General features: G+C 37.9%; 1 protein-coding gene across 1 annotated transcript in view; it reads right to left on the bottom strand.

Annotated features, from left to right (window-relative positions):
- negr1 (neuronal growth regulator 1) overlaps window positions 1-13016 on the bottom strand; it is a 553533-nt gene that overhangs the window by 20045 nt on the left and 520472 nt on the right. Inside the window, exons 5-6 of the mRNA XM_043699331.2 lie at window positions 11400-11520; window positions 9084-9235 (exon numbers count right to left, since the gene is read on the bottom strand). Coding sequence (XP_043555266.1) covers window positions 9084-9235; window positions 11400-11520 — 273 coding nt within the window. The remainder of the gene's footprint in view (window positions 1-9083; window positions 9236-11399; window positions 11521-13016) is intronic.

The raw sequence follows: 13016 nt of genomic DNA, 5'->3' as shown, positions 1-13016 counted from the left end.
TCTATGTTCAGACTTTGCGAAGAAAGGGATCAAGAATAATTTATATGGATAGGCAGACGGGAAGGGAAGAGAAGATGAGATGTCCACAATGATCAACAACGACAAAAGTGATTGGGACAGGATATGAAAAACCTGTCCGAGAAAAGTCGGTGCTTGAGCACCTACAGGTTCAATCTACCATGGAGTAAAGCTTGGGGGTGATGAAAATGCAAATACTGATTTCAAAAGCACAGCTGAAGTAATGATATAGGTGAATGACTTTACAAAAACAAAGGGGTGATCTTGGTAATGGGCTACCTTAACTTTGAAATTCAGTTCAGGGTTAAATAGGATACTGATGCTGGTAGCTTAATTTTGAACAAGATGACAGGAAAGTTGACTGAATTCAACCTGGGATAAAAGAGTCATGCTAATGGATGATTTCACTTTTATCGATCTTGATTGAATGAAAGTTCTTTCTCATAAAGGACATTAATCCTTTAAACAATCGACTGATGTTTTAATTGAGTTCATATAACGCAGTCCACAGCTGAACATCCTTTCTGGTAAAATAGTGTTAAGGAACAATGTTTATGTGTTAGAAACATAACCAGTATATTTCAGTGCCAGGGCCTCTACCCTTGCAGTTTTTCTCTTGAATAATCTTTTAAGTACTGTTATATTCATAAAAGTGACATGATAAATTGTGTGCATACTCATTTTGAGAAATTAATCTTTTGAATGTTCAAAATACAATTCGATTGAGCACCCCGCACTAGAAAAAAAAGTAATTATCCTTCCAGTTGAAACAATTTTTTTTGGTATCAATTGTTTCAAAGGAAAGGGTACATTTGATTTAGAAGCATAATATTCTAATATAGGTTTGATTTGTTAGAGTTAGATTGCTGAATTGCTTGCAAATTTTTCATATTGCCAGACACTGCAAATAAACTTCTTTTCTGTAACTGAGATAATAGTAACAGATATCTTTTGGAATTTGTGGTGATTTGATAATGTGACACTGAGTAAAGAACACAAACACTCCCTAGATGGTTTTCTGGTCACATTGTTGACTAAATGCAGGAGTTGGGGAAAACCAGAGATGAGTCATTCATTACAGACTGCTCTGATGCATCCTGTGGACGAGAACAAACATTTTAAATTGAGGTGAAAGCATCCTGGTTGCCCATCTGTTCCAACTCAAGTTTGAGTATCCAAGCAGAATGCACTGTCCCTTTGCAATCATTTTGAACTGCATGAAAAACAACTTGTAAAAAACAGATTTATCAAAGATACAATTCACTTTTCATGCCAAGTCTGGCTTCATTTAAAGCCTTAGCTGGAGTTGTGCAAGACTCATTTGTGCTACCAACTTGAGCCTATCATCTTGTGCTTTCTTTAAAAACAAAGGATGTGTATTTTGTGCTATACAACTCTGAATAGTTATGCATCTTTGCTCACTCAAAGAAAAGCTAACAATGCCATGCAAGACAGGATCCTATCACAGATAAAGATTGTGAGTTTGTGAAAGGCATTAACCATGATTTAGCTTGAAGAGCAAGACAAACTAGATAGGTTTGTGAAAATGAAACACTGAAAAAGGAATAATTTAAGTGTAAACTTGTATGATGCTTTAAAAAAACTCGAATTAAAAAGTCAACCATTTCAGACTGCCTGATTTCAAAGTCTGAGGTAGACACTTGCTAAATTAAAGAATCCAGTTCAAGGGCTCCAACAAAATTGAAAAGTGTAGGAGAGAAAATTAGGCAAATGCTGCTGCTAGTAGTGAACTTTATTGCCATAGCTTATAAAATATAGAAGTAAGTTATTGGAAGAGATTTCAGATTGTTATCAAGAATGATTACTTGGAATTTCTGCACTTATAGTTTTATTTCAAAATATATTTTTCCCATGGCATTTATTGACAACAGTAAAACCTGGAAATGTTAGCTTGCTTGGGCCTGGACTACCCATGTTGTGGATGGTGAGAGGGGGACTTTGTTTTGACCCCTTCTTTCCAAAACATCAATTGCAATTATGTCAAGTGGCCAAACTTCCAAGAAATAATTGGAAAATAAAGTTTCTAAGCTTAGGAACTTAACCCAGATTGATCAATAGCTCCATTAACCCATGGTGCAGCAGTTCCTCTAATTCTGGATGGCACTGAGCTCTAACCGGTGTCCCAATGCAACTTTTCTACCTCATGAAGTTTTTTTTTCACTCTCACTTCTTTGAATTTTTCTAAACGACAACTTACCAAGTACACAGACAGAATCCGCATTTAACAAAGTTCTGCTGGGTAATCTGCTCCAAATTTATAGTTTTCTCACACCAAACCTGATAGCCTTGCAGCTCTCTCAGGGCTAAACAAGCATGCTCATAGACATGCAGTATAGCCATAAATGATAGTTACATCTTTCACAAATTTGAACCTTCAAGTATTTGAACATATGAAACAATTTAGTATAACTTTGCTGTCAAATGATTATTAATTAATGACATCCAGACTGTCCTGTGATTTGGAGACGTCTTGATATGACATAACTGCAACAAACTGGCACCTAACACAAGGAGGCAGAATTACTCAGCATTTACAGGCTCTCATCTCCATTAGATATAACATATCTTAACAGCCTTAACTAGAGAATAACATGGCAAACCAGTGAAGAGAAGCCTTCATTCTTACCTAGCTTTGTCTTTATCTACGTCTTGCCTTTATTATCTACATTCATAGACATGTAAATAGCATTCTGTTATTGTTTTATAATACATCATTGTCAAGTTTTGAAATTGTGCCCTCAAGTCTAGGTTATTAATATATATCAAGAAAAGCAGTGATTCTAACACTTCTTCCCTGGGTTACACCACAGTCTGAAAAATAACTGTTCTTCTTTTCCTGTCAGTCAACTACCTTGGTATCAGAGCTGCCACAGTCCTTTTAATTCCTTTGGCCTTTTCTGTAACTTTTTATCAAAATGCCTTATGAAGCCCATTGATGTCTCATACCTTGTATGTTTTAGAGATATATTTTCTTAAGTTTAAAAATAGAATTTTAAACTTAAGTTCCGTGAACATAACCTGGTAAACATTTTAGGTCTGTACACCATTACATGCTTAAAATAATTACAATTACAAAAGTAAAATTATAAAATGGCAGGTGTGCTTAGTTAGCTAAAGAGCTGGAAATACACAATGTGCATTTATTGCAGTAAAGGATGAGTTATTCAGATTATTAAGAATATGTTATTCATGTGGTAAAGGGTATGTTATGAATGAATGGAAGCTTTGGAATTAAAAAGTAGCAGATCTGCATTCTTACATGGCATTGTGGTTTATTTGTAACAGTAGAATTGGCCACATTTCCATGGAGATGGGTGCAGCTTAGTGGTTTTTTTTTGTTTATCTCTATGAAATCAGTTTGAGTGTAGCAGCAGGCAAAAACTGGGTGATGTTTGGAAGAATACCTAAGATCTACGTCAGCTTTCGGTCATATATAGCTTTTGATTCTTTTGAAATTGAGAGTTGAAGCCAGCCCTACCTTTGAAATAGATCCATCATCCATGACAAGCCTGCAATAGGGAGTTGATATTCAGTACAAGACAAAGGGTAGAAAAGGAATAAAACCTGGAAAGTTTATTAAACTGGAAGCTAAAGGAAGAGATCTATTTTAATCTTCTCAATAAAAAGTAGTTAACATGGTTTCACTTCTGGCAGTATTAGCTCAGTTGCAGTTTGAAACCAAAGTGACAAGTTCTTAGCAATTAAGGCATTTACTGAGGTTTTAAACCACTGCTCAGGAATCATTGGGAGGTTTGAGTTGTAGAATTCAAAGTCAAGAAAGAAATTGAGGGCTGCTTAGTCAAAAGCTGTGATAGAAGGAACTCCATGAAAATTTGTACCTTGAAGAATAGCTAGAATACTGAAGAGAAATCAGAATAAATGCCACCAGCTGTGACATACCATATGTATGTTTGGTTTGGTCTGAGATAAGGAAGTTCTTAAAACTGTATGGAAGATAATAAAAAGTTGAACTAAGTTTGTAATGTAAGTTTTTAAGAACTATTGTGTTAAGTTATTAGGGAGTACCTTATTTATCTTGATATCTGCAATTAAGATTGTTTTTCTTTAAAATGTGAAATTCTGTTATGTAGTTCTGCCAGTTAATTGTAGTGTGTTTCGAATTGTCTTTAAACATTAACCAATGTCTAACAGGACCGAACACATGTGCACCACAACAACCATATTATTCTCATAAAACAGTTTTGGCTAATTAAAGAACTCCAGAAAGCATCTCATGCACGATCTGTCCTTAATAAATCCATGCTGGCTGTCTTTGATTCATTCACATTAATTCAAATGATTGTTGATGTGATCCTGAGTTATTATTTCTCAGAGTTTTCCTAGGTCCGAGGTTATGCTCACTGTCTGGAATAGTCATTACATCCTTTATAAATGAAGGCTGTTACATTTACAATTCTCCAGTCGTTTGGCAGTACCCAAGTATCTAAATGGGATGAGAAGATTATGGTCTGGGACTCGACAATTTTCCTCCCTTATTTTCCTCAGCATCCTAGGAAGCTTCTCATGTGCCCCAGTGACTTAGCGGCTTATCAAGTGCAGCAAGTTAGCCAATATATACACTTTATCAAATTTTTATCCTATCCAATGTCTCAAAACCTCCTCTTTTATCATGGCTATGACAGAATCTTCTTGCTTGGTAAAGACAGACATAAAGTATTCATTTGAGCCTCAGTCCAGTCTGCTGCCTCAATACATAAGTTTCCTTTCGCTTCATCGTTGGCTCCACTCCTTCTTTTACATCCCTTTTACTATGTAAATGGCTATACAGGGCATTTCCATTTCCTCTATGTTGGATGCCAAACTCTTAATTTCTCTTTGCTTCCCACAGTTCTTGTTTCACTTCCATTCTGATCCTTTCATATTTAACCTAATCCTTCCTTGTATTGTCCACCTGACATTTAACATATGTACTCTTCAGTTTACGTTTTGTGTCATCCAGAATTTTGTTTTTCTCCCTTGGGTGAATGTACTTTGGCCATACCTGAAGTATTAAAGGCAGCCCATTGTTCTGTCATAGTTTTCTCTGCATAGGCTTTGATTCCATTTTATTAGACACTATTATCTCCTTGAGACTGATTACTAAACTGAGTGATCTCGGACTAAGCCCCACTCTCTGCAACTGGATCCTCAGTTTCCTGACCCACAGGCCACAATCAGTGAAGATTAGGGACAATATTTCATTCTCACTAACACTCAATAGTGGAGCTCCCCCGGGGTGCGTACTCAGCCTCCTACTGTACTCACTGTATACCCATGACTGAGTCGCCAAATACCAGGCTAATGCCATTTACAAGTTCACTGATGACACCACCATAGTCAGTTGAATCTCAGATGACGACGAAATAGACTACAGATGAGAGATGGAAGACCTGGTAAAATGGTACACTGAGAACAACCTAGCTCTCAATGCCAGCAAAACCAAGGAACTCATTATTGACTTTTGTTGGGATGTTATTCATTATCCCCTACACATTAACAGCACAGAGGTGGAACGAGTGGAGAGTATCAAGTTCCTGGGAGTGGTCATCCACAACAAGCTTTGTTGGGACTCTTCATGTGGACGCACTGGTTACAAAGGCCCAACATCTCTTCTTCCTCAGGCAGCTGAGGAAATTTGACATGACGGCGAATACCCTTGCCAACTTTTATAGGTGTGCCATCGAGAGCATTCTGTCTGCATGTATCACTACCTGGTATGGCAACTGTATCATTCAAGATCAGAGACAGTTACAGAGAGTGGTGAACTCAGCCCGGACAATCACAAAGGCCAACCTTCCATCGATAGAATCCATCTACCAGGCCCGCTGTCAAGGAAAGGCCACCAGCATTCTCAAAAATCCATCCCACCCTGGCAATGCTTTTCTACAATCTCTACGATCAGGGAGAAGGAACAGGAGCCTGAACAAAAGCACCAGCCAGTTTTGAAACAGTTTCTACCCTACTGTTGTTAGAATACTGAATGGACTCACAAACTTTTAACATTTGCCTGTACCTGTGTTTTTGTTTTTGCCACTGTTTACCTATTATTTACTGATCTATGCTATTTAATTCTGTGCTCTGCCTGTATTGCTCGCGAGACAAAGCTTTTCACTGTGCCTCGGTACACGTGACAATAAATTCAATTCAATTCAATTCAACCCCATTATAGTTGACATTCCCCTGGTTGATCGGTACCAAGTGCTGGCCTTTTATAAGCTAGATCTCCATTATTGCCATTACATCATGGCCCTGATCTTCAGGTCAGCATCAGAAAGAATGTACTTGTTCTAACTGCAACTTAATATACCCATGTACAATCTTATGTTAGGACCCATCGTGCCTTCTCATGTGAGGTCCAGTAGTTCTGCACAGAGGTGGAATGCTAATTGCTTAATGTATTCTAGTGCAGCCACAGTCCTTTCTCACAATGAAAAACAAAACATGCCCATTTAAAGTCTGTCTTCATTACATTGACTTACATTGTTTTAAATGACCTGTCAACACCACCATTTCACAAATTCTCTTTATCGATGGTGCTAATATCTCATCACCCCTAAAAATACTCAAAAACTCTCTTGACAACAATGTTCACATCCTCCTTCATCCCCTGATAATATTCATTCCCCCCACCATATAAATTGCTCATTTCCACACCCTCTCACTCCCTGTCAATGCTGAGTCTTCCAGAAATCCTGGCTCCAGTCAGAAAGTGAGTCAGGACAGGAGATGCAGGAAGGGTTCAGCAATGTTGAGGGACGAGAAGATGGGTTGAACAATGTCTGGAATTGCTGGCCCTGGGGTGAACATCGCTGGGAGTTAGGATGAATGTTGCTGGGGTATCTGACTGGTGGAACTTTCTAGGAAGGCTTGTTTATTGCCAAGATGGGGCATTGATGAACATTATTGGGGGAGAGTTGAATATTGCTAGAGGTTGAGGGAGATTCATTTTGCGAAGGTGACTGAATATTACTAGGAGAGGTTGTGAACATTGCTGGGAAGGGATAAATTTTGCTGGGGTGGGGTAGCATTGAGGGGTGTAGTGTTGAACATTGCTGAAATATGGTGGAACTTTGATGTGAGTGCTCAAGTGCTTTGACTCCTCAGCTGATTTTGATTTACGTAGATTTTATTCCTGTTGTGAGAAACACTGAGCAAGTCTGAGTGAAGTCTTGTAAAATGTCTCTGTGGAGAAAGTGAGGACTGCAGATGCTGGAGTACCAGAGTTGAAAAATGTGGTGTGTGGTTCAAGCCAACTGATCCCACTGTCACAGGAAACACAGAGAGGTCTGACAGGGTACAACTGGCAATCCCACGTAAGTACAGCAGACATGCATCCTTTGGAAATTGCTCACTGTCGTGACATGGATCAATGACACACGTTCAGGTAACTATGAGGAAAAACTGGCCTAAGTCTTCTGATGTTGGAAAAGGTTTTGACTCAATTTCAACTTCGATTCAAATGTCTCTCCCTAGGTCAGAGGATTTGGTCTAATATTTCTACATAATTGTCCAAACTAGCAGCTGACTAACCATATTTGCTACACTCTTGTGTCTTAACAAAAATAACCCTGTTCCTTACAGAATTTTACTATGCAGTTCCCAGAATATGCTACTGTTATATTATGGTTCTGGACTTTCAAACCAGAGGCTGGGATTTGAGGTACTATCCTCTGCATATTTGCAAAACTCCTACTCTTTTTGATGACTAAAGGATCAGTCAGGCTTGCATATAATATTTGTATATAAGAAAAAATTAGTTAGGCTTGGTCAATTAATCTAACATGTCATTTGGTGATTACTGGAATTGATTATTAAGGAAGAGACAGTAGAATTTAGAAAATCGTAATGCAATCAGATTGAGTCAACATGGTTTTGGGAAAGTACAATCATAGTTGACAATTTTATGAAAGATTTTTGAGGGAGTAGCAAACTGGGTGTAGTACCAAGCATTCTAATTCATATTTGTTCAGAAAAGATGGAAGCAGTAGATCCTCCATCCAAATACTGTACAATTTACTCAGAATGACAGGCAATCCTCATTAACATACAGGATGCAGACTGAAGTCTTACTTGTAGCATTTATATTACCAGGCAGGATATTTACACTAGAGTATGCAATTATTGTTTCGTTATTTCTAGACACACCATTAAACAAAAATTTACACTGCTCCCTTTGTTATTTTAGACTGCAGTCACAGGAGAACCTTGGTGTTATGGTGTTAAAAATGCCAGTATCAAATTATACTTAGCTCTCAAAAGGGTAAACTCACAGTACTGTATAGCTGGCAGGTCTATATTAGATTTCAGTTGGTGTGTCTGGAGAATGAAAGATAATTTGACATTCTAGCAGCTATTCACCCTCATTGCTACTGTGACAACTCGATTCATTTGAACTTGAAAGCACTGCCAAGTTGGGCAAGTGGGTTAATCTCTTGGGGTGGTAGGATAGTCAGGTTTGACAAAAAGCTAACCTTGCAGTGAGGCTTTTAAAACTGAAACAAGGATCTGTGAAAGCTGGAGGCAGTCAGGCAATAAAATACTTCTTAGAAGGTTGTAAAGATTGGAGTCAGCAGGAAGAGAAGGATCTATCTTTGCAACAGAGCAAATTGCAGAGGAATTACTGAGGAAGACTTTTAATAGTGCCTATAATGGATTACAAGATTCCTGCCTCACCTTCCAACTTCAAAATCTCTGTTTAATTCTGGTACTTAACAATGCCTACTGCTGCCATGTATATATCATTGAAAGCCAGGTCATCTATTGGTCTGCATGCAATTGTTCTCTGGCCTCAAGTTCGCTGGAGTTCAAATCAGGAATATCTATGAAAACTGAGATGTGGTACAGAAGAAATTGAGCAAGTGAATCATTCAATTGTAAATTAACTAAAAGAAAGAATGCTTAAATGGACTTACATAGATAGATCTTGACACCAACATTGAAATACCATGACATTTATGAAATAAAATGGAAAGTTCATAAATCTAGCTCTTTAAAGCCCATTTCATTTTGAATTAATACACGTAGGAATCTCTCTTATGACTTACTGTGTAGAAAATGACTAGCACTACTTGTCCCAAGCTTATTAGCAGCCACGCACGTGTAGTTGCCATAGTGATCCTCTGTAATGTTGGTAACGGTGAGAATTGATCTGGTACTGAAGTTCTTGATTTGAATCCCCTGCCTTCCAGAGGCCAACCTGATGGATTGACAGAAACAAGTACAGTGATTAAAAAGCTATAACTATCACCAAACAAAGCAATCACAGCTTTCCCTCCTGCACTAAAGCAGAAGCTGTGTACTACTGAACTAAAAGCACATTCTCACTGAAAACAAAATTAATTTTCACTGTGGGGTGGGGCTGGGGGCTGGTAGTGAGCAGAGTATATGAGATGGAGCCAAAGTACACAACTAAATTAATTTAACTCCTGTGAGCACCCAGAATATACCTCTCGGGAACACTAAGAACATTATCTGATCTTTTGTTGAATGAATGTTATGTGAGCTAAGTAAAATGAGCGGCTTTAAAATTCCAGGAAAGACTATTTTGAAATCATATACTACTTACTTTCCTGAGACCTGAATTTTCTCCATAACAGTTATTAGAAATGTGAATGATGTTTCAATTTCATACGATTTTGATTTCCATCCATTGTACTCTGTTGTTGTTTTTCAGCAAATCTGTTTTTATGGATTAGTTTACCCCCTCCCCCACTGCTTTAAAATGATTTATTTATAAATTGAACTGTGGGTGGAGTTGAACTGAAGGCTTAAAATTATTGAATTCAATGTTAAGTCCACAAGTCTGTAAAGTGTCAAATTGAAAAATGAAGTGCTGTTCCTCAGACCGACATTGAGTTTCATTACATGGAAAAAGAGAATATCTCAAAAGTTGAAAAATTAATGATAAAAATACACAGTTGTTCCCCTTCATTCTGCTCTTTCTTTTCCATCTCAAGCTACTACTGGCTAACTGGTTCTAATACCTTGCCTGTGGAAATATTTGACAATTAATGCATTTTTAGAAGAACTTCAAATTTATCATCTTTGCAGTATTCCGCTGTCTCAGTTGAACTTTTATGCTGGATTTTGCAATGCATCAGTATTTTAAATTTATGGACTGGCTATGAGCTGGATTTTCATTTTGGGTTCAGGCATCTAATGGCTGAATCATTTCTGGGTCCCACTCGGTCAACATCAGTGATCTAACATGATGTGATCTGATTGTTTTAAAGGAAAAGTCCCTAATGTCCACAGGCAAGTTCAGTACCTAATTAAGCATATAGGAGGTAAGAACTAGCCTTGAAGGTAATATTTAAAGGCCAAAGTCAGGTAATACTGGGGCTACCGATGACTAGAAGAATGAAGCAGGCAGGAGAGCAGGGAGCCAGCAATCTCATGGTTCAAGTGCTCACTCTTCATGAATTCAAGCTATTCTACTCAAACTATGGTCACTTTGTGTTACTACATCAGCACTTCAAATTGACTATTGCTTTTTATACAAGATGCTTCAGCAGCAGCCACAGTTAGTAATGGATCCCCATTGTGATCCTGTTGGCCGTGTACTACTTGTTCCATACAGTTTTCAGTTATTAACAGATAATCAAATTTTCGATCCCTTTCAAGTCTATTAACAAACTCATCAATGAGCTTAACAACAATTTAATTGGAGGCATGTAAGCTACTCCCTTTACACATTCTGTCAGAGAGACCATTGCACCAATGGAGGTGCTACCTTTAAGGCCCAGGTTCAAGTCCCAACTGCTCCAGAGGTGAGTCTTAATATTCTTGAATGGGTTAATTAAAACAAATCTAAAATTCTATCAGAAATGCTTTGGAAGACCAACACACCATCCAATATGTGTACTGTCAGGCTCTGCCCACACCTGACCTTTCCCTCACAGTTGATTATAAGTCTTGCCCTATCACACCCAGTAGCTACCTTTGCAAAAGGAGATAGGATATTTAATGGTTTGATTTCCACCCCCTTTTCTCAACCCCTCCATTCCCTGAATCCAGCCACATTCCTCACTTGTCCTTACCTGGATTATGAAAGCTGATTTTGCAATCTCCTCGAAGCTCAAATCTTTCTTTACAACTGCCATGTGCCTGATTTATGTTCCTACATTAGCTGTACTATGAATGTAAGTGGTCTTTTTTATTTAGAGATATGATATTTTGTGTTCAATAACAGCTAAATTCTTACTGTTGTGTATTATATTTAGCCACTTCTGTAACAAATCAAGCTAATGTTTTAACACTATAGCTATCAATCACAGCCATTGTTTGAACATATGGCATGAGGATCTGAGCCAAGCAAAGATAAAGCAAAAAATATGCTTTTGGTCAGAATGTGGACTTACTTTTTGTCTCCTTTGTACCATTCAAAGGCTGCTGCAGGAACTGCTAAAGCTTCACATCGCAACAATCCTCCTTTACCCAGTACCATTCCAGGGCTCTTAATTTCCATTATTGCAGGAGGGTCTAGAACAGAAAACAGTCAACATGTTGGCACAGAATTCACAGACAAGGTATGAAATACTGAAATATTTTCTAATGTTGGACTGATAGATTTTGGATCTGCAGAGGTCTGCAGGCCACTCTCTTTAACATTTCACACTCAGCGTGTGTATACTTCACACATACACAACAAACATCATTGCATTTATATCAAAAAAATTATAAACTTACACACATTGCCAATGTTGCATAGTATACAAATTCAAGGCACACAATGCCATTCATAAAATAATTTTAAAGCCTACAGCAGTTTACATTGCTGTTTTAATTTAGTTATCTTGCAAAACTTTTCTTCCAATTCCTATAAAAACAGAAACTTCCATTGATATAACATTTCATAACTTCAGAAATTGCACAAACAATTAGTTATTTGTAAAGTACTGTGACTGCTGGGCTAGTAGGCAAAAGCAAAACCAAGATATGTTTACATATGGGCCCATTACAGCAGGACTTGAATGACCAAATAATTATGTTTTGAAACTGTGGTTCACGAACAACTATTATCAAAGATAGTAAATATTGTGGTCATATCTACCAGAACCAGCTGAGATTTCTTGGTTAGACTCACAGGCACCAGCCTTACTACTGGTGTTAATCTAAGTTAGTGATACCAAGTGCTGATGACATGCTTCCTTGGAGGAGGTCTATATGAAGCCTTCAGCAGAAGTGAGGCCTAGGCTTGCTGAACACAATATGTCTATTACATGATACCTAATAACCATTTATATTACTTCTCAGATTAGATTTAAGAGTAAGTATGCATTACTTTTCAGTTTTATGGAACTTACATCTTAGAGTCATGATTCGGAGATGCCGGTGTTGGACTGGGGTGTACAAAGTTAAAAATCACACAACACCAGGTTATAGTCCAACTGGTTTAATTGGAAGCACTAGCTTTCGGAGCGACGCTCCTTCATCACCTGACGAAGGAGTGTCGCTCCGAAAGCTAGTGTGCTTCCAATTAAACCTGTTGGACTATAACCTGGTGTTGTGTGATTTTTAACTTTGTACATCTTAGCGAGTTGTCTTAGAACAACTGGTTAGCTCCTCCAGAAACAGTTCTTTATATCTTGATGGGTAGAGTTTATCTTGTGAAGTCAGCTACCCTATCAGGTGCTGATTTCCTATACAATATTTCTCCACACCCTCTCCCCCAACCCCCCTCTCTCTCTAAGATTTTTCTAATTATTAGATTCTTTATATTAGTTTTAAATGAATAAAAAGATTTAGTAAATAGGATTAAAACTCCCTATCTCACACTAAACCTCTGACATTATAAATGGCTGACAAATTTACTGGATTGGATGTCAAAGCATTCATGCTCAGCCATTACTATGCTGAAACTAAATGGATCTTTGATTTGATTACTTTACAGTGTGGAAACATGCCCTTCGGCCCAACAAGTCCACACCGACCCTCCGAAGAGCAACCCACCCACACCCATTCCCCTACACCTAATG

Source organism: Chiloscyllium plagiosum, unplaced genomic scaffold, assembly GCF_037043375.1.
Source record: "Chiloscyllium plagiosum isolate Xiang-an unplaced genomic scaffold, Cpla_swu_hap1 HiC_scaffold_9, whole genome shotgun sequence".
Taxonomy (NCBI): Eukaryota; Metazoa; Chordata; class Chondrichthyes; order Orectolobiformes; family Hemiscylliidae; genus Chiloscyllium; species Chiloscyllium plagiosum.
This window is presented reverse-complemented; position numbering and strand designations above follow the sequence as displayed.